This window comes from Nerophis ophidion, linkage group LG02 (assembly GCF_033978795.1).
Source record: "Nerophis ophidion isolate RoL-2023_Sa linkage group LG02, RoL_Noph_v1.0, whole genome shotgun sequence".
Classification (NCBI taxonomy): Eukaryota; Metazoa; Chordata; class Actinopteri; order Syngnathiformes; family Syngnathidae; genus Nerophis; species Nerophis ophidion.
The window spans coordinates 4,720,073-4,738,955 of record NC_084612.1 but is presented as its reverse complement, the minus strand read 5'-3'; the positions used below and the strand labels follow the sequence as shown (position 1 = coordinate 4,738,955).

The 18,883-nt window shown below is 41.0% G+C and overlaps 1 protein-coding gene across 1 annotated transcript in view; it reads left to right on the top strand.

Annotated features, from left to right (window-relative positions):
* The first annotated feature begins 1,388 nt into the window (after positions 1-1,388).
* The window catches only part of LOC133536253 (xaa-Pro dipeptidase-like), a 63,728-nt gene continuing 46,233 nt past the window's right edge, over positions 1,389-18,883 (top strand). The window contains exons 1-2 of the mRNA XM_061876645.1: positions 1,389-1,465; positions 17,909-18,092. Of these exons, the coding sequence (XP_061732629.1) occupies positions 1,449-1,465; positions 17,909-18,092 (201 nt within the window). The 5' untranslated portion in view covers positions 1,389-1,448. The remainder of the gene's footprint in view (positions 1,466-17,908; positions 18,093-18,883) is intronic.

Here is an 18,883-nt window from a genome sequence, read left to right as displayed (position 1 = left end):
GCTTTTTTTTCTCTCTCTCTAGTTATCATTATGTGTATGTATTGTTGCATTTGAAAAGCTGTATTGTTGATAATAGAGGTAAATTATTGGTATTATTCATGATCAACGTCGCTTTTTCTATTGGTATTTGTATTGCACCAGTTGTAGTGTAAAAATGCTCATTGTCAATCCTATATTATTATTTATATTGCTAAATGCTTCTTGGCTAAACCTTTTAACATCCTATTTGTACATATTGTATATGCTGGTGTTGTTCTATTGTTTTTGTTGTTATTGTTGTGTTTGTCTCTCTGTCTAATCCCCCTCTTATCCCCACAATTTCCCCCTCTGTCTTTCTTTTTTTTCTCTTTCCAACCCCTCCTGCTCCGGCCAGGCTGCACCAAATGATAATATAAATACATTTAATAAAGTCAAATTCAAATAGGGCAAAAAGAGAAGTATCCTGCACTTCTCTTTTGTAAAGTAAATCTGAACAGCCGATATGGGCACAACTACATCAACTATATGATTTGCCTGAGAAGCTGGACAGGGCAAAAAAAAAAAAAAAAAAGAAGCACTGCTTTAAATCATTACCTGTAGTGTTGGCTGTAAAATGTGGAATTAATGGTAACAGTTTAAGTTTGGTAGATATTATATTTATTTCCTTTATTTGGGTAAAGTTTTGAAATGTATACAAATCATACTAGTCCAGTATTTACTTATTTGACCGACAAGAGTTGACACACACACACACACACACCCAACCCCATTTTGGTTTTTACTTAACAATCACTCTTGCAAAACAAAAAGAAGACAACATACTTCATCTGAGACAAAATTAATTCCTAGATTGTGCAGGTGTGCAAACATCCAACTCACAAGTTGCTCAAGTGAGAAAGTGAGCATCTCTTCTCGTTAAGTGCCAACGAATAAAGGGTGCGAATATCTCAAAGTATCAAAAGTTATCTTTTAAATTATGCAGACAAACATGTTTTAATTTCGGTTTAGAGTATTGCAGTCATTTATATTCATGACAGGGGGTTATTTCATTTCCTGTGCACGTGATGCACACGGACGCAAAAAAAAATAGGATGGCGGTGTGACTCTGCAAGGTCAGACGGTCTTAATGGTGCTATTCCTCTTTTTAATTAAACAAAATGTCAAGCATAGAACAACAGGCGTTCAAATCAGCTCTATGTAAATTAAACATTAAACGTGGTGCTCAAAAGCGTGTGTGATATCCATATTGGTGTGATAAATTCAAACAATATTAAAACAGGGTGGGTTGGAAAAGCAAAAAAGTAATATACATTTCTTATTAATGTCGTTGTTAAAGTACCTTTGGCTGCAAACAGCAGCAACAAAGTGAGGAAGCGCCATGTCCTACTTTCATGAACGCAACACGACGAAATCGGGGAGGCAGACAAGTCACGTGAGTTTTTCGATCACGTGACATCCTGGACGTCATCATGGCCGCAGCACCACAGTGAGTTTAGCCTGCTACTTTTTTTTTCTGACAACGTTTGAAAGGCATTTACGACCTCTCTGATAATATATTTTTGGAATTAATTAAGTGTCCGTTTGTAAAACGTGTATTTTAACGTGTGCCTCGTCTACAAGAGCACCTTTAGGCCTGACTTGTGCACTCGATGAGACGTTTGTTGTCTGGCGGATTGGCTGTCATTATACATTTCTAATTGTTTTTGTTCAAATATACATTGATATTATTTAACATTAAAAATCAATTCGTCATTTTTACTCTAATTTGTATTGTTATAAGCAAAACACCGCGTTCCTTTCGACTATACTGCCAACTTTATTGCTGGAGTACTTAAAATGTCTAACAACTGTTATAGCACGTGAACACACCACAGTGCCCTGACCAAGATTGCCTATAAATTAATTATATTTAACAACTTGGACAAGCGGTAGAAAATGGAAGGATGGAACTTTCTCACTGCTTTTTAAATCCAACACATTTTACGGGGTTACAGTCATGCATGCTTAAATATTATCTCTGATAATCATTGAGCATCTTGCTTTACGACTGGTAAATGACTGACTTTAAAATGAATGACTGGAGTCTTCAAGATAAGCTCTCGTTGCTAGATAGTGTTTGCCTAAAATAAAACATGAATAGTGCGATAAGAGTATTTTTTTATTTGGGTTATAGTTTAATTATGTGCCTAGCATATGAAAGACCTCAATGCAGTTTGTCATTCTGACATAGCAAGTAAAAAGCACACCAGTTAAATCCAGACATCTTTGAGAAAAGTCTAGGGACAAAAGTATTTTACCAATGAATGTGCCAGTTTTTAGTTAATCTAAACTGATTTTATTCTTATGTTTTTAAATGGAAAGTGAATACAAAATAAAATGGGGAAAAAAATTATATATATATATGTCTCAATCACACATACACCAGTGAAGTTGGCACATTGTATAATTTGTAAATAAAAACAATGATTTCCAAATCCTGTTCGACCCAACTCTCTCCTTTGAGGCACACATTAAAAGCGTTACTAAAACGGCCTTCTTTCATCTCCGTAATATCGCTAAAATTCGCTCCATTCTGTCCACTAAAGACGCTGAGATCATTATCCATGCGTTTGTTACGTCTCGCCTCGACTACTGTAACGTATTATTTTCGGGTCTCCCCATGTCTAGCATTAAAAGATTACAGTTGGTACAAAATGCGGCTGCTAGACTTTTGACAAGAACAAGAAAGTTTGATCACATTACGCCTGTACTGGCTCACCTGCACTGGCTTCCTGTGCACTTAAGATGTGACTTTAAGGTTTTACTACTTAGGTATAAAATACTACACGGTCTAGCTCCATCCTATCTTGCCGATTGTATTGTACCATATGTCCCGGCAAGAAATCTGCGTTCAAAGGACTCCGGCTTATTAGTGATTCCCAAAGCCCAAAAAAAGTCTGCGGGCTATAGAGCTTTTTCCGTTCGGGCTCCAGTACTCTGGAATGCCCTCCCGGTAACAGTTCGCGATGCCACCTCAGTAGAAGCATTTAAGTCTCACCTTAAAACTCATTTGTATACTCTAGCCTTTAAATAGACTCCCTTTTTAGACCAGTTGATCTGCCGTTTCTTTTCTTTTTCTTCTATGTCCCACTCTCCCGTGTGGAGGGGGTCCGGTCCGATCCGGTGGCCATGTACTGCTCGCCTGTGTATCGGCTGGGGACATCTCTGCGCTGCTGGTCCGCCTACGCTTGGGATGGTTTCCTGCTGGCTCCGCTGTGAACGGGACTCTCGCTGCTGTGTCTTGGATCCGCTTTGGACTGGACTCTCGCGACTGTGTTGGATCCATTGTGGATTGAACTTTCACAGTATCATGTTAGATCCGCTCGACATCCATTGCTTTCCTCCTCTCTAAGGTTCTCATAGTCATCATTGTCACCAATGTCCCACTGGGTGTGAGTTTTCCTACCGAGGATGTCGTGGTGGTTTGTGCAGCCCTTTGAGACACTAGTGATTTAGGGCTATATAAGTAAACATTGATTGATTGATTGATATTCAATTGAATGGACTGCAAAGACAAGATATTTAATGTTGGAACTGAGAAACTATTTTTTTTTCTTTGCAAATAATCATTAATTTAGAATTTAGGGGCAGAAACACATTGCAAACAAGTTGGCGCAGAAGTATTTTGACCACTGTTACATGACATTTCCTTTTAACAACACTCAGTAAACGTTTAGGAAGTGAGGAGACCAATTTTTGAAGCTTTTCAGATGGAATTCTTTCCCATTCTTGCTTGACTTACAGCTTAAGTTGTTCAACAGTCCGGGGTCTCCGTTGTGGTATTTGACGCTTCATAATGCGCCACACATTTTCAATGGGGGACTGGTCTGGACAACAGGCAGGCCAGTCTAGTACCTGCACTTTTTTACTACGAAGCCACCATTTTAGTAACACGTACAGAATGTGGCTTGGCATTGTCTTGTGAAATAAGCAGGGGCGTCCATGAAAAAGACTTTGCTTGGATGGCAACATATGTTGCTGCAAAACCTTTCAGCATTAATGGTGCCTTCACTTATGTTTAAGTTACCCATGCCTTGGGCACTAATACACCCCCATACCATTACAGATGCTGGATTTTGAACTTTGCGCCAATAACAATCCGGATGGTTCTTTTTATCCTTGGTCCGGAGGATACGACGTCCACAGTTTCCAAAAACAATTTGAAACGTGGACTCGTCAGACCACAGAACACTTTTCCACTTTGTATCAGTCCATCTTAGATGAGCTCGGGCCCAGCGAAGCGTTTCTGGGTGTTGTTGATATATGGCTTTGGCTTTGCATAATAGCGTTTTAACTTGCACTTACAGATGTAGCGACCAACTGTAGTTACTGACAGTGGTTTTCTGAAGTGTTCCTGAGCCCATGTGGTGATATCCTTTACACACTGATGACACTTTTTGATGCAGTACCGCCTGAGAGATCGAAGGTCACAGGCATTAAATGTTGGTTTTTGGCTTACATGCAGTGATTTCTCCAGATTCTCTGAACCTTTTGAAAATATTGCGGACAGTGAAATCCCTAAATTCCTTGCAATAGCTCGTGGAGAAATGTTGTTCTTAAACAATTTGCTCACGCATTTGTTCACAAAGCGGTGACCCTCGCCCCATGTTTGTGAATGACTAAACATTTCATGGACGCTGCTTTTATACCCAATCATGGCACCAACCTGTTCCCAATTAGTCTCTTCACCTGTGGGATGTTGCAAATAAGTGTTTGATGAGCATTCCTCAACTTTCTCAGTCTTTCTTGCCACTTATGCCAGCTTTTCTTTTTAAAACATTTTGCAGGCATTAAATTCCAAATGAGCTATTATTTGCAAAAAATAAAGTTTCTCAGTTCCAATGTCAAGTATCTTGTCTTTGCAGTGCATTTAATTGAGTATAGGTTGAAAAGGATTTGCAAATCCTTGTATTCTCTTTTTATTTACCATTTACACAACGTGTCAACTTCACTGCTTTTGTACATATGTAGCTATTTTTTTTAAATGGCATGACAACTTGTGCTGTGTTTAAAATGCCTATTTTACTTTATTGTCTTGTGCTTGCAGCATTTCTCAGACCAAATGTGCTGAGCACAGTTTTCAGGAAGAGATTGCGACAAAGCACTTCTTCTAAGTTATGCACCGGCACAGCACAAGGAACTTTGCCCTTTAAAATTAGAGTTGACGTGCTTGAATCCCTCACACTGTACCGAGATCACGTTATTTTATTCATTACGTGTGTCTAAGATGAGCATTGACATGCAAAAATATTGGAAATCTCCTGGGAAAATTGGTGAAAAATATGGCATTACAATATTTTACCATCTACTCAGTTTTATTGCAGTTTATGGATTTGAAACATTTTAATGTTTCCACGTAAGTGAACCTTGAAATATTGCAAATATTTATATAAAAAACATTCTGAGCTCCTTTTACGTAGCTTATAGTTGGATATCTTTTAAGCTGGCGGACATAATTTCTTCCTGGGTGGTACAGAAAGTATGAGAATGTGTGAGCTGCTGCCTGCTTTTCTTTACGTATATAATAAGTCTAGTATTTGTCAATGTGTTATTTGTTATTGTGTGAATTCCCACTTACACAATTTAACAACAAAAAAGTCATCTATTTATTATTCCATGGCAAAAGTTTGCCGGAGGCCACAGCCAATAGCTTTCTTCCGATCAGAACCTTTCAAGTATCAAAAAGTTCAGCTCAACCCAACAAAATAATATAACAGGTTACCCAGAATTCCCGGTTTTCCGGGACATATTTCCCATTGAAAATGAATGGACCATTTTTCAAACTCGCAGAATTCCCACGTTTCTGAACCAATTCAAACTGTTCCACACACTCCAATCACTTTGGACAATCATACGACCATTTTCCAAGTTGAAAAAAAATTCAGGAATTCCCAGAATTCAGTCCACATTTTTTCAACAGTTTCCAACCATTCCACCTTTCAAATCATTCCTTTTTGTTGGGACAACAAATGTTTCTAATTTTTTTTCGTACAAATTCACCTTTTTTCTGAAATTCCAATCCTCAGTTCAAACTGTTACACGACAACGTTTTTCAAACGATTCAAAAAATTCCGACACCAGCCCAATAATATCTTGTAGGACAATTTTGCAAATATATTTTTTGATTCCCCGTTTTCCCAAAATCGCCAAATTTCCAGGAAATTCCGATTCAAAATATTCAAAGTTCTACAATGGCCAAAATTCGCAAAATTTTGCGCCACTTTTTTACCTGATTCAGACCTCTCAACCAGCCATGCACAGTACTCTTCCAAGATCTCGAAGGCAAAACATGTTTTCTCTTTCCCAAACATGTAAGTTTTCCCGGAATATCCAGGAATTTCATAACCTGACGCTTGCCAGATCCTTGTAGTTTGCTGAGCTCCACACAAGGATCTGGGACGTCTCACTAGTAGATGTATTTCAGAAGGCGGGGCCTTGTAAAAAAAAATTATTTGTATGTAATTGGATAAACCACTTGTCCGTTATCTTCAGTGACGTGTTACTTCAACCACTCACATCCAAATCAACCCGCGACGCTGCGAAATCCAAAACAGAACAGCCGACATATTGGATAACGACAGAACGAAAAGTCCTCTGTTCATCTTTTAAATAATTAATATTCGATAAATTCGACAAAACAGTTGCAAAGGTAGAATAAATGTCAGCACCTGATTGGTTCATTATATTTTGCTATCTTAAAGGACTTTGCATTGCCCTCGGGCCCAGATCCTGGTGTGGAGCTCAGCGAACTACCAGGATCTGGCGATTGTAAGGTTAGGAATTTCTCCCCATTGACAATGAAAAGGCAATATACAAACGTCTGCATATCCCACATTTCTCATCCGATTTGAACCGTTCCACCGTCCACACACTCCGCTCACCCTGGACATTCAAGACGGCATGTTTCCCGGTTTCAAAAATTCCCTGATTACCCGGAATTACAGAGACTTTCCCCATAATGAAAGCGAATGGGCAATATACAAAACTCTCCATAGCTCACATTTCTCGATCCGATTCGAACCGTTCCCACATCCACACACTCCACTTTTCTTGGACATTCAAGCGTTTCAGTTCCACTCACATGGTCCGGTGGCTTGCACACACAGGGCATTCACGCGCAATTACTATTTGTTATTTATTTGACAATTTAATAATTTTTTATTTTTGAATTATATTAAGAAAAAATAATTTAGCTTCAGCAACTTTTCTCATGCATGGCAAAATGGCTGGTGCTTAAAGGCCTACTGAAATGATATGTTCTTATTCAAACGGGGATAGCAGGTCCATTCTATGTGTCATACGTGATCATATCGCGATATTGCCATATTTTTGCTGAAAGGATTTAGTAGAGAACATCCACGATAAAGTTCGCAACTTTCGGTGCTAAGACAAAAGCCCTGCCTCTGCCGGAAGTAGCAGAGATGACGTCGCAAGTGTGGGGGCTTCTCACATATTCACATTGCTTATAATGGGAGCCTCCAACAAAAAGTGCTATTCAGACCGAGAAAACGACAATTTCCTCATTAATTTGAGCGAGGATGAAAGATTCGTGTTTGAGGATATTGATAGCGACCGACTAGAAAAAAAATAAAATCAAAAAAAAGTTTAAAAAAACAAAACGCGATTGGGACGGATTCCGATGTTTTTAGACACATTTACTAGGATCATTCTGGGAAATCCCTTATCTTTCAATTGTGTTCCTAGTGTTTTAGTGAGTTTGGTATTACCTGATAGTCGGAAGGGTGTCTCCAGGGGTGTGTTGACACGCAGTGTCTCAGGGGAGTCGACGGCCTATGGACGACACAAGCTCAGCTTTTCTCCGGTAAGAAGCGACTTTTTAACCACAATTTTCTTACCGAAACCTGCTGGTTGACATTCCGTCTTGATTCATGCTCGCTTGACCGCGCTCTGATCCATAGTAACGTTTTACCTCCAGGAATTTTAAACAAGGAATCACAGTGGGTTTGTGTGGCTAAAGGCTAAAGCTTCCCAAATCCATCTTTCTACTGTGACTTCTCCAATATTAATTGAACAAATTGCAAAAGATTCAGTAACACAGATCTCCAAAATACAGGTGCTGGTCATATTATTAGAATATCATGAAAAAGTTTATTTATTTCATTAATTCCATTTAGAAAGGCAAACTTGTAGAATGTATACATTCATTCCAAACAGACTGATACATTTCAAGTGTTTTTTGCCAAAAAAGAGATGATTATAGCTGACAACCAATGAAAACCCTAAATTCAACATCTCAGAAAATTAGAATATGGTGAAAAGGTCAGATATTGAAGACACCTGGTGCCACACTCTAATTAGCTAACTAACTCAAAACACCTGGAAAAGCCTTTGAATGGTCTCTCGTTTTGATTCTGTATGACACACAATCATGGGGAAGACTGCTGACTTGACAACTGTCCAAAAGATGACCATTGATACTTTAAAGAAGGAGGGCAAGACACAAAAGGTCATTGCCAAAGAGGTTGGATGTTCCCAGAGCTGTGTCCAAGAACATTAATAGAGAGGCGAAGGGAAGACAAAGATGTGGTAGAAAAAAGTGTACAAGCAAGAGGGATAACCGCGCCCTGGAGAGGATTGTCAAACAAAACCGATTCAAAAATGTGGGGGAGATCCACAAAGAGTGGACTGCTGCTGGAGTCAGTGCTTCAAGAACCATCACGCACCGACGTATGCAATATGGGCTTCAGCTGTCGCATTCCTTGTGTAAAGCCACTCTTGAATAAGAGACAACGTCAAAAGCGTCTCGCCTGGGTTCAAGACAAAAAGGACTGGACTGCTGCTGAGTGGTCCAAAGTTATGTTTTCAGATGAAAGTAAATTTTGTATCTCCTTTGGAAATCAAGATCCCAGAGTCTGGAGGAAGACAGGCGAGGCACAGAATCCACGTTGCCTGAAGCCCAGTGTCAAATTTCCACAATGGGTAATGGTCTGGGGTGCCATGTCATCTGCTGGTGTTGGTCCACTGTGTTTCCTGAGGTCTAGGGTCAATGCAGCAGTCTACCAGGAAGTTTTAGAACACTTTATGCTGCCTGCCGCGGACCAATTTTATGGAGGTGAAGATTTCATTTTCCAACATGACTTGGCACCTGCACACAGTGCCAAATCTACCAGTACCTGGTTTAAGGACCATGGTATCCCTGTTCTTGATTGGCCTGCAAACTCACCTGACCTTAACACCATAGAGAACCTATGGGGTATTGTGAAGCGGAAGATGCCAGATGCCAGACCCAACAATGCTGAAGAGCTGAAGGCCACTATTAAAGCAACCTGGGCTCTCATAACACCTGAGGAGTGCAACAGACTGGTGGACTCCATGCCACGCCGTATTGCTGCAGCAATTCAGGCAAAAGGAGCTGCAACTAAGTATTGATTGGCGTACATGCTGAAACTTTCCATGTTCATACTTTTCAGTTGGCCCACATTTCTAAAAAATATTTTTTGGTACTAGTCGTAACTAATATTCTAATTTTCTGAGATACAGAATTTGGGATTTTCAGTAATTGTCAGTACTAATCATTAAAATTTTAAGAACTAAACATTTCAAATATATCTCTATGTGTGTAATGAATTGATATAATATGTAAGTTTCACGTTCTGAATATAATTACTGAAATAAATCAACTTTTTCATGATATTCTAATAATATGAACAGCACCTGTATGTGTAATTATGCTGTTAAAGCAGACGACATTTATCTGTGTGTGTGTGCAGCGCTCATACTTCCTAAAAACCCGTGATGTCTTGCGTACACGTCATCATTACACGACGTTTCCAGGACGAAACTCCCGGAAAATTTAAAATTGTAATTTAGTGTACTAAAAAGGCCGTATTGGCATGTGTTGCAATGTTAATATTTCATCATTGATATACGCTGAGACGCTGAGATCATTATCCATGCGTTTGTTACGTCTCGCCTCGATTACTGTAACGTATTATTTTCGGGTCTCCCCATGTCTAGCATTAAAAGATTACAGTTGGTACAAAATGCGGCTGCTAGACTTTTGACAAGAACAAGAAAGTTTGATCACATTACACCTGTACTGGCTCACCTGCACTGGCTTCCTGTGCACTTAAGATGTGACTTTAAGGTTTTACTACTTACGTATAAAATACTACACGGTCTAGCTCCATCCTATCTTGCCGATTGTATTGTACCATATGTCCCGGCAAGAAATCTGCGTTCAAAGGACTCCGGCTTATTAGTGATTCCCAAAGCCCAAAAAAAGTCTGCGGGCTGTAGAGCTTTTTCATTTCGGGCTCCAGTACTCTGGAATGCCCTCCCGGTAACAGTTCGAGATGCCACCTCAGTAGAAGCATTTAAGTCTCACCTTAAAACTCATTTGTATACTCTAGCCTTTAAATAGACTCCCTTTTTAGACCAGTTGATCTGCCGTTTCTTTTCTTTTTCTTCTATGTCCCACTCTCCCCTGTGGAGGGAGTCCGGTCCGATCCGGTGGCCATGTACTGCTCGCCTGTGTATCGGCTGGGGACATCTCTGCGCTGCTGATCAGCCTCCGCTTGGGATGGTTTCCTGCTGGCTCCGCTGTGAACGGGACTCTCGCTGCTGTGTTGGATCCGCTTTGGACTGGACTCTCGCGACTGTGTTGGATCCATTATGGATTGATCTTTCACAGTATCATGTTCTCATATGTTCTCATAGTCATCAGTATCATCAGTATCACAGTATCATGTTCTCATAGTCATTATTGTCACCGATGTCCCACTGGGTGTGAGTTTTCCTTGCCCTTATGTGGGCCTACCGAGGATGTCGTAGTGGTTTGTGCAGCCCTTTGAGACACTAGTGATTTAGGGCTATATAAGTAAACATTGATATAAACTATCAGACTGCGTGGTGGGTAGTAGCGGCTTTCAGTAGGCTTTTAAGCAGTGCTTGTTGCTATCTAATTCACTAACTGTGTGTACTTTTTCATACTTAATACACTATGTTGCCAAAAGTATTTGGCCACCAATCCAAATGATGAGAATCGGGTGTCCTAATCAAGCACTTAGGCATGGAGACTGTTTCTACAAACATTTGTGAAAGAATGGGCCGCTTTCAGGAGCTCAGTGATTTCCAGCGTGGAGAGGCGTTCTCTGGAGTGATGAGTCACGCTTTTCCATCTGGCAATCTGATGGGCGATCCCGGGTTTGGAGTTTGCCAGGAGAACGGTGCATAGGACTGGATTCTGCAGAGTGAGAAATTTGGTAGAGGAGGAATTATCAATCAATCAATCAATCAATGTTTATTTATATAGCCCCAAATCACAAATGTCTCAAAGGACTGCACACATCATTATGACTACAACATCCTCGGAAGAACCCACAAAAGGCCAAGGAAAACTCACACCCAGTGGGCAGGGAGAATTCACACCCGGTGGGACGCCAGTGACAATGCTGACTATGAGAAACCTTGGAGAGGACCTCAGATGTGGGCAACCCCCCCCCTCTAGGGGACCGAAAGCAATGGATGTCGAGCGGGTCTAACATGATGCTGTGAAAGTTCAATCCATAGTGGCTCCAACACAGCCGCGAGAGTTCAGTTCAAGCGGATCCAAGACAGCAGCGAGAGTCCCGTCCACAGGAGACCATCTCAAGCGGAGGCGGATCAGCAGCGTAGAGATGTCCCCAACCCATACAGGCGAGCGGTCCATCCTGGGTCCCGACGAGTGGTCCATCCTGGGTCTCGACTCTGGAGAGCCAGTACTTCATCCATGGTCATCGGACCGGACCCCCTCCACAAGGGAGGGGGGGGACATAGGAGAAAGAAAAGAAGCGGCAGATCAACTGGTCTAAAAAGGAGGTCTATTTAAAGGCTAGAGTATACAGATGAGTTTTAAGGTGAGACTTAAATGCTTCTACTGAGGTAGCATCTCGAACTGTTACCGGGAGGGCATTCCAGAGTACTGGAATTATGGTGTGGGGTTGCTTTTCAGGAGTTGGGCTTGACCCATTAGTTCCAGTAAAAGGAACTTTGAATGTGCTAGGGCAGTGGTCCCCAACCTATTTTTATCCGCGGACCGGTCAACGCTTAATAATTTGTCCCACGGCCCGGGGGGTGGGGGTCCTTTTTTTTTTCTTTTTGTTTGTTTTTTCTTCTTTGTCATGAAAAAGGGAGGTTTTTGTGGTTGGTGCACTAATTAGAAGTGCATATTGTGTTTTTTTATGTTCATTTAATTAATTATTATTATTATTTTTTTTTTTTAAGAAAAAAATTCTTCTGCGGCCCGGTACCAATCGGGCCACGGCCCGGTGGTTGGGGACCACTGTGCTAGGGCACCAAATCATTTTGGACAATTCCATGCTCCCAACCTTTTGGGAACAGTTTGGAGCGGGCCACTTCCTCTTCCAACATGACTGTGCACCAGTGCACAAAGCAAGGTCCATAAAGACATGGATGACAGAGTCTGGTGTGGATGAACTTGACTGGCCTGCACAGAGTCCTGACCTGAACCCGATAGAACACCTTTGGGATGAACTAGAACTGAGACTGAAAGACAGGCCTTCTTGACCAACATCAGTGTGTGACCTAATGAGTGTACAAAGCAAACGTCCTGACCTCAACTTGGCTCAGTGTGCCAAACACTGCACCTACAGGAAACAGATGTTTGAGCAATAACGAACTTAACAGGAAACCAAGCAAACACTGCACATACAGGAAACAGATGCTTGAGCAACAACCAACTTAACAGGAAACTAAGAGTAGTTCCTAGACACGAGACACATAGCAACTGACGTCAGTCAGTGGACTGACCAATCAGATAACTACTGGCACAGGGTATATAGCTGCTGTACAACAAACTCTCAGACAGATCGCTTTGGGTTTTCCTGGTACTACTGTTCAAGTGTACTATACGATCTCCGCTCTCTGCAGACTGCGTTAAATAAAATACTTCTACTCGACTCAACTCCTGCCTCCTCGAATTGTTTTCCTGCTCCCGGCCCGGGTGAGACGGCACTGAAAGTGCGTCTCAACAGACCTCACCAATGCGCTTTTGGAAGAATGGTGGAAAAATCCAATAAACACACTCCGCAACCTTGTGGACAGCCTTCCCAGAACAGTTGCAAAAGGGTAACCAACATTATATTGAACTCTATGTGTTAGGAAAGGGATGACACTTCAAGGTCATATGTAAGTCCAGGCAGGTGGCCAAATACTTTTGGAAATATAGTGTACTTGTGTAAAATGTGTACATATTGTTCTTGCTGACTTAGTTATGTTGCGGTTGTAAAAAAAAAAAGTCAGATACTGATTAAAAAAAAAGGCAGACAGGTATTGACGCCGATAGGGTTGTGTCTAGACTCAGGCAATAGCAAGCTTTGCAAAATAAAACTGTTGCAGGTTTATGAAATGACCTTGAGAACAGTCCAGCCGGGATCAGATTAAGTTGCCTTATCGCTGCAGAGATTTCTTACCTATCAAGCTGCCGTGTTACAAGCTTGTCAAAGTACTGTCCTAATCTTTACTTGGCCGGGGCGACTCTTCACACCCCTTCAAATCTTATTATGTTTTATCTGAAGGATTATCTACACGTCACGGCAACACAACACACAAAAAAAAAGCAATATCAGTGCAGCCTTCATATTTTACACACGGTATTGGAAAATAGTGCTGAGCTTGAAAAGAAAAAAAAACATACAAACCTTGCGAGAGTTTTTCATGTAAAGAATGAAAAGACCTTGATGTTTTGTGTTTTTTTTTTCATCATTCTTCATTTCGGATGATAAGGTCAGTCTAGGAAGAAGCAAATCTCGACACACAAAAGGCACAATACCCAGACAAACAGTGTGACGCAGACTGAACAAAGTAACTTCAACGCTGCCATATGCATGCCAGGCCAGTAATTGGCGATGTCATTAGGACTGCAAAGAAACTTTCAATCAATCAATCAATGTTTACTTATATAGCCCTAAATCACTAGTGTCTCAAAGGGCTGCACAAACCACCACGACATCCTCGGTAGGAAAACTCACACCCAGTGGGACATTGGTGACAATAATGACCCAGTGGGACGTCGGTGACAATGATGACTATGAGAACCTTAGAGAGGAGGAAAGCAATGGATGTCGAGCGGGTCTAACATGATACTGTGAAAGTTCAATCCACAATGGATACAACACAGTCGCGAGAGTCCAGTCCAAAGAGGATCCAAGACACAGCAGCGAGAGTCCCGTTCACAGCGGAGCCAGCAGGAAACCATCCCAAGCGTAGGCGGACCAGCAGCGCAGAGATGTCCCCAGCCGATACACAGGCGAGCAGTACATGGCCACCGGATCGGACCGGACCCCCTCCACACGGGAGAGTGGGACATAGAAGAAAAAGAAAAGAAACGGCAGATCAACTGGTCTAAAAAGGGAGTCTATTTAAAGGCTAGAGTATACAAATGAGTTTTAAGGTGAGACTTAAATGCTTCTACTGAGGTGGCATCTCGAACTGTTACCGGGAGGGCATTCCAGAGTACTGGAACTTTAACTTTAAGTCTCATCTTAAAACTCATCTGTATACTCTAGCCTTTAAATAGACCTCCTTTTTAGACCAGTTGATCTGCCGCTTCTTTTCTTTCTCCTATGTCCCCCCCTCCCTTGTGGAGGGGGTCCGGTCCGATGACCATGGATGAAGTACTGACTGTCCAGAGTCGAGACCCAGGATGGACCGCTCGTCGGGACCCAGGATGGATCGCTCGCCTGTATCGGTTGGGGACATCTCTACGCTGCTGATCCGCTTGAGATGGTTTCCTGTGGACGGGACTCTCACTGCTGTCTTGGAGCCACTATGGATTGAACTTTCACAGTATCATGTTAGACCCGCTCGACATCCATTGCTTTCGGTCCCCTAGAGGGGGGGGGTTGCCCACATCTGAGGTCCTCTCCAAGGTTTCTCATAGTCAGCATTGTCACTGGCGTCCCACTGAATGTGAATTCTCCCTGCCCACTGGGTGTGAGTTTTCCTTGCCCTTTTGTGGGTTCTTGCGAGGATGTTGTAGTCGTAATGATTTGTGCAGTCCTTTGAGACATTTGTGATTTGGGGCTATATAAATAAACATTGATTGATTGATTGATTCTTCTGCTCTCTGACAAAACGGCTTTTGATTAGCTTTTGATCGATGACTTGTCTCAATTAGTCACTGAATGAAAATAAAAAATGACAATAAAAAATGTATATTGTGTGTCCGCTCAAAAAAATTATTTTGGAGAACCAGGACGTTTAAAAATGGGTGTCAAAGTTGACATTTTTCCTGTTATCGTTGATATGATATTGATCTGAATGGAACACTAATACTAGGCTGCAACTATCGATTATTTTAGTAATTGAGTAATCTATCACGTAGGTTGTTGGATTAATCGAGTAATTGGATTAAAATACACTTTATAGTCTCAATGCATATTTAGGGAAACATTTTGAAATAAAATAAGATTGTTCTACTTGCCATAACCTTTATTACCTTCTGTTTACCTTAATTAACCTTTTATTTAAATGTGTTTACCGTTTTATTTACATTTCATTTACCTACTACGTATATTATTTCAGCTTCTCTTTTTTACTTTCTATTGGGTTTTTGTACCTTTCTCTACCTTCTATTTACCTTTTATTCACCCTCTTACCTTCACCTTATATTGATGTTTTACCTTCTATTTACTTTCTAGTTACCCTATTTCACCTTATATTGCAATTGCTTTACCTTCTTTTACCTTTTAGGTATTTTACCTTCTTTTACCCTTTATTTACTTTTTTATTTTAAATTGACCTTTTTTAGCCTTCTATTGACCCTTTACCTTTTTTTTTACTATCCATTTAATTTGTTGTACTTCGGTTTACCTTACATGTACCTGGGTTTTTATTTTTACGTTCTTTTGACTTCTATTGACCTTTTACCTTATATTTATCCTTTAACTTCTTTTACCTTCTTTTACCTCTTTTTAACTTGTTTTACTTTCTTTTATGAGGTCTGGATTTTATAAATGTTCATTAGTCACACATTTAACAATTAATCAAAGCAACAGAATATAAATACAAATATTTTTTCTAATATAACTAATTGATTGAAACCAGGGATTAAAAAACTGTGGTACTTGGTAAATCAAATAATCCCCTTATTAAAGTACGGTGTTTAATTTCCTATATTCAAACACGGTGTTACAGTTCAAATGGTGTGTAATGTGACAGTGGGCAAAATATTAAATAATAATGTAAAATAAAACCTCTGCCTTGTTTTTAACGAATACTTAGGCCTACTACACAACTGTATTTTATTATTGGTCATTATAGTGGTACTCTTATTTTTTTTCTGAGATGATACTTGGTGAAAAAAGCTTAAAACCCACCGATTTAATCGATTAATCGTTGCAGTACTTGACACTATGATACATTTATTTCAATTAAATACTCCTGTAAATCTCAAGTTATGTACAGAGTATGTCTGCATTCTTCCCCTCTTGGCTGACATTGTCAGATTACACAGCCTTGTCCCCAACCAGCCTTACAGTAATTATTGCTAGTGGTCAGGGGTCAGGACCTCCCGCTGCAGATGGATCCTGTGATAGTGTTTACTCACATGTCTCCTCTGTACTCAGCCATGCAATCATTGGTCCATATAGTTGCCAACGTGTGTATGTTGTGTGTGTGTGTTTGTGTTTGGTATCTGTGTCCGTGCGTACGTATGCGATAATAGGGATTTGGGTCACCGGGGTATTGTTTTTAACTTTGTAAAGAACTTTGCGTAGCATTACTTTTATGTATGAATAGCGCTTTATAAATAAAGTTTGATTGATTGATTGACTTTAATTAACTTAATGTTTTATACACAAGTGTACAGTTAGTTCAATCAATCAATCAATCAATGTTTACTTATATAGCCCTAAATCACTAGTGTCTCAAAGGGCTGCACAAACCACCACGACATCCTAGGCCCACATAAGGGCAAGGAAAACTCACACCCAGTGGGACATCGGTGACAATAATGACCCAGTGGGACGTCGGTGACAATAATGACTATGAGAACCTTAGAGAGGAGGAAAGCAATGGATGTCGAGCGGGTCTAACATGATACTGTGAAAGTTCAATCCACAATGGATCCAACACAGTCGCGAGAGTCCAGTCCAAAGCGGATCCAACACTGCAGCGAGAGTCCCGTTCACAGCGGAGCCAGCAGGAAACCATCCCAAGCGGAGGCGGATCAGCAGCGCAGAGATGTCCCCAGCCGATACACAGGCAAGCAGTACATGGCCACCGGATCGGACCGGACCCCCTCCACAGGGGAGAGTGGGACATAGAAGAAAAAGAAAAGAAACAGCAGATCAACTGGTCTAAAAAGGGAGTCTATTTAAAGGCTAGAGTATACAAATGAGTTTTAAGGTGAGACTTAAATGCTTCTACTGAGGTGGCATCTCGAACTTTTACCGGGAGGGCATTCCAGAGTACTGGAGCCCGAACGGAAAACGCTCTATAGCCCGCAGACTTTTTTGGGGCTTTGGGAATCACTAGCAAGCCGGAGTCCTTTGAACGCAGATTTCTTGCCGGGACATATGGTACAATACAATCGGCAAGATAGGATGGAGCTAGACCGTGTAGTATTTTATACGTAAGTAGTAAAACCTTAAAGTCACATCTTAAGTGCACAGGAAGCCAGTGCAGGTGAGAAATAAACACCCTTGGCAACTAAAAACACTACTTCGGTTTGACCAGATGTCTGCTTTTGGCATGTATGTTATAAGTAGTGATACTGGTTGTTTTTTTTAAACTTTAATTTGAAGCCTGCCTATTCAGGCTCCAAAATACCATTATCATGTAACCCGACAGTTTGTTTCCGTACAGTTATGACAATACTATTAAAAAGACATGTACCTTTGCACTCTCTCTGCTGTTTTTGTTTCAGACCGCTCTATTGGCTGGGCAAAGAAACCCTCAGAGTGTCCGCTGCCCTTTTCGCGGAGAACCGCCGGCGTCTGTGCAACGGGCTGAAAAGCAAAGGCGGCGTGGAGGCCCGCTCGGTTGTGGTGCTGCAAGGCGGGGAGCAGCAACAGAGGCACTGCACTGACACAGACCTCCTCTTCAGGCAGGTTGGTGGTCTTCATCTGATTCACTTGGGTGGTTCTCTTTAACTTTACAGCCCCCCTGTAGGGGAAACAGTGACACCAAACAATCAAAAAAGTAGTTTTATCCTTTTACAGTTGTTGGTCTGAGTTGACCGCGTAAAAGTGTTTTTCTGAGAATGACTTGAATGAAATGTTTGTCTTGTTTATCGAGGAATGTAGTTCATCATAGTACTGGCATCCAATGTTATTAAAAAAGGTATTGATTTTGAAATCGAGAATCAATTCTGAATCACGTCATTAACCCCAAGAATGGAATAGTGGGCTCCCCAAAGATTCATTAATTATTTGAACTGTAACACTGTGTTTGAATATAGGAAATTAAACACTGTACTTTAATAAGGGGATTATTTGACTTACCAAGTACCACAGTTTTTTTAATTCCTGGTTTCAATCAATTGGTTGTATTAGAAACAAGATTTGTATTTATATTCTGTTGCTTTGATTAATTGTTAAATGTGTGTGACTAATGAAAATTCATAAAATCCAGACCTCATAGAGGAAAGTAAAACAAGTTAAATAGAGGTAAAAGAAGGTAAAGGGTAAATTTAAGGTAAAAGGTCAATAGAATTGGGGCTTCACGGTGGCAGAGGGGTTAGTGCGTCTGCCTCACAATACGAAGTTCCTGCAGTCCTGGGTTCAAATCCAGGCTCGGGATCTTTCTGTGTGGAGTTTGCATGTTCTCCCCGTGAATGCGTGGGTTCCCTCCGGGTACTCCGGCTTCCTCCCACCTCCAAAGACATGCACCTGGGGATAGG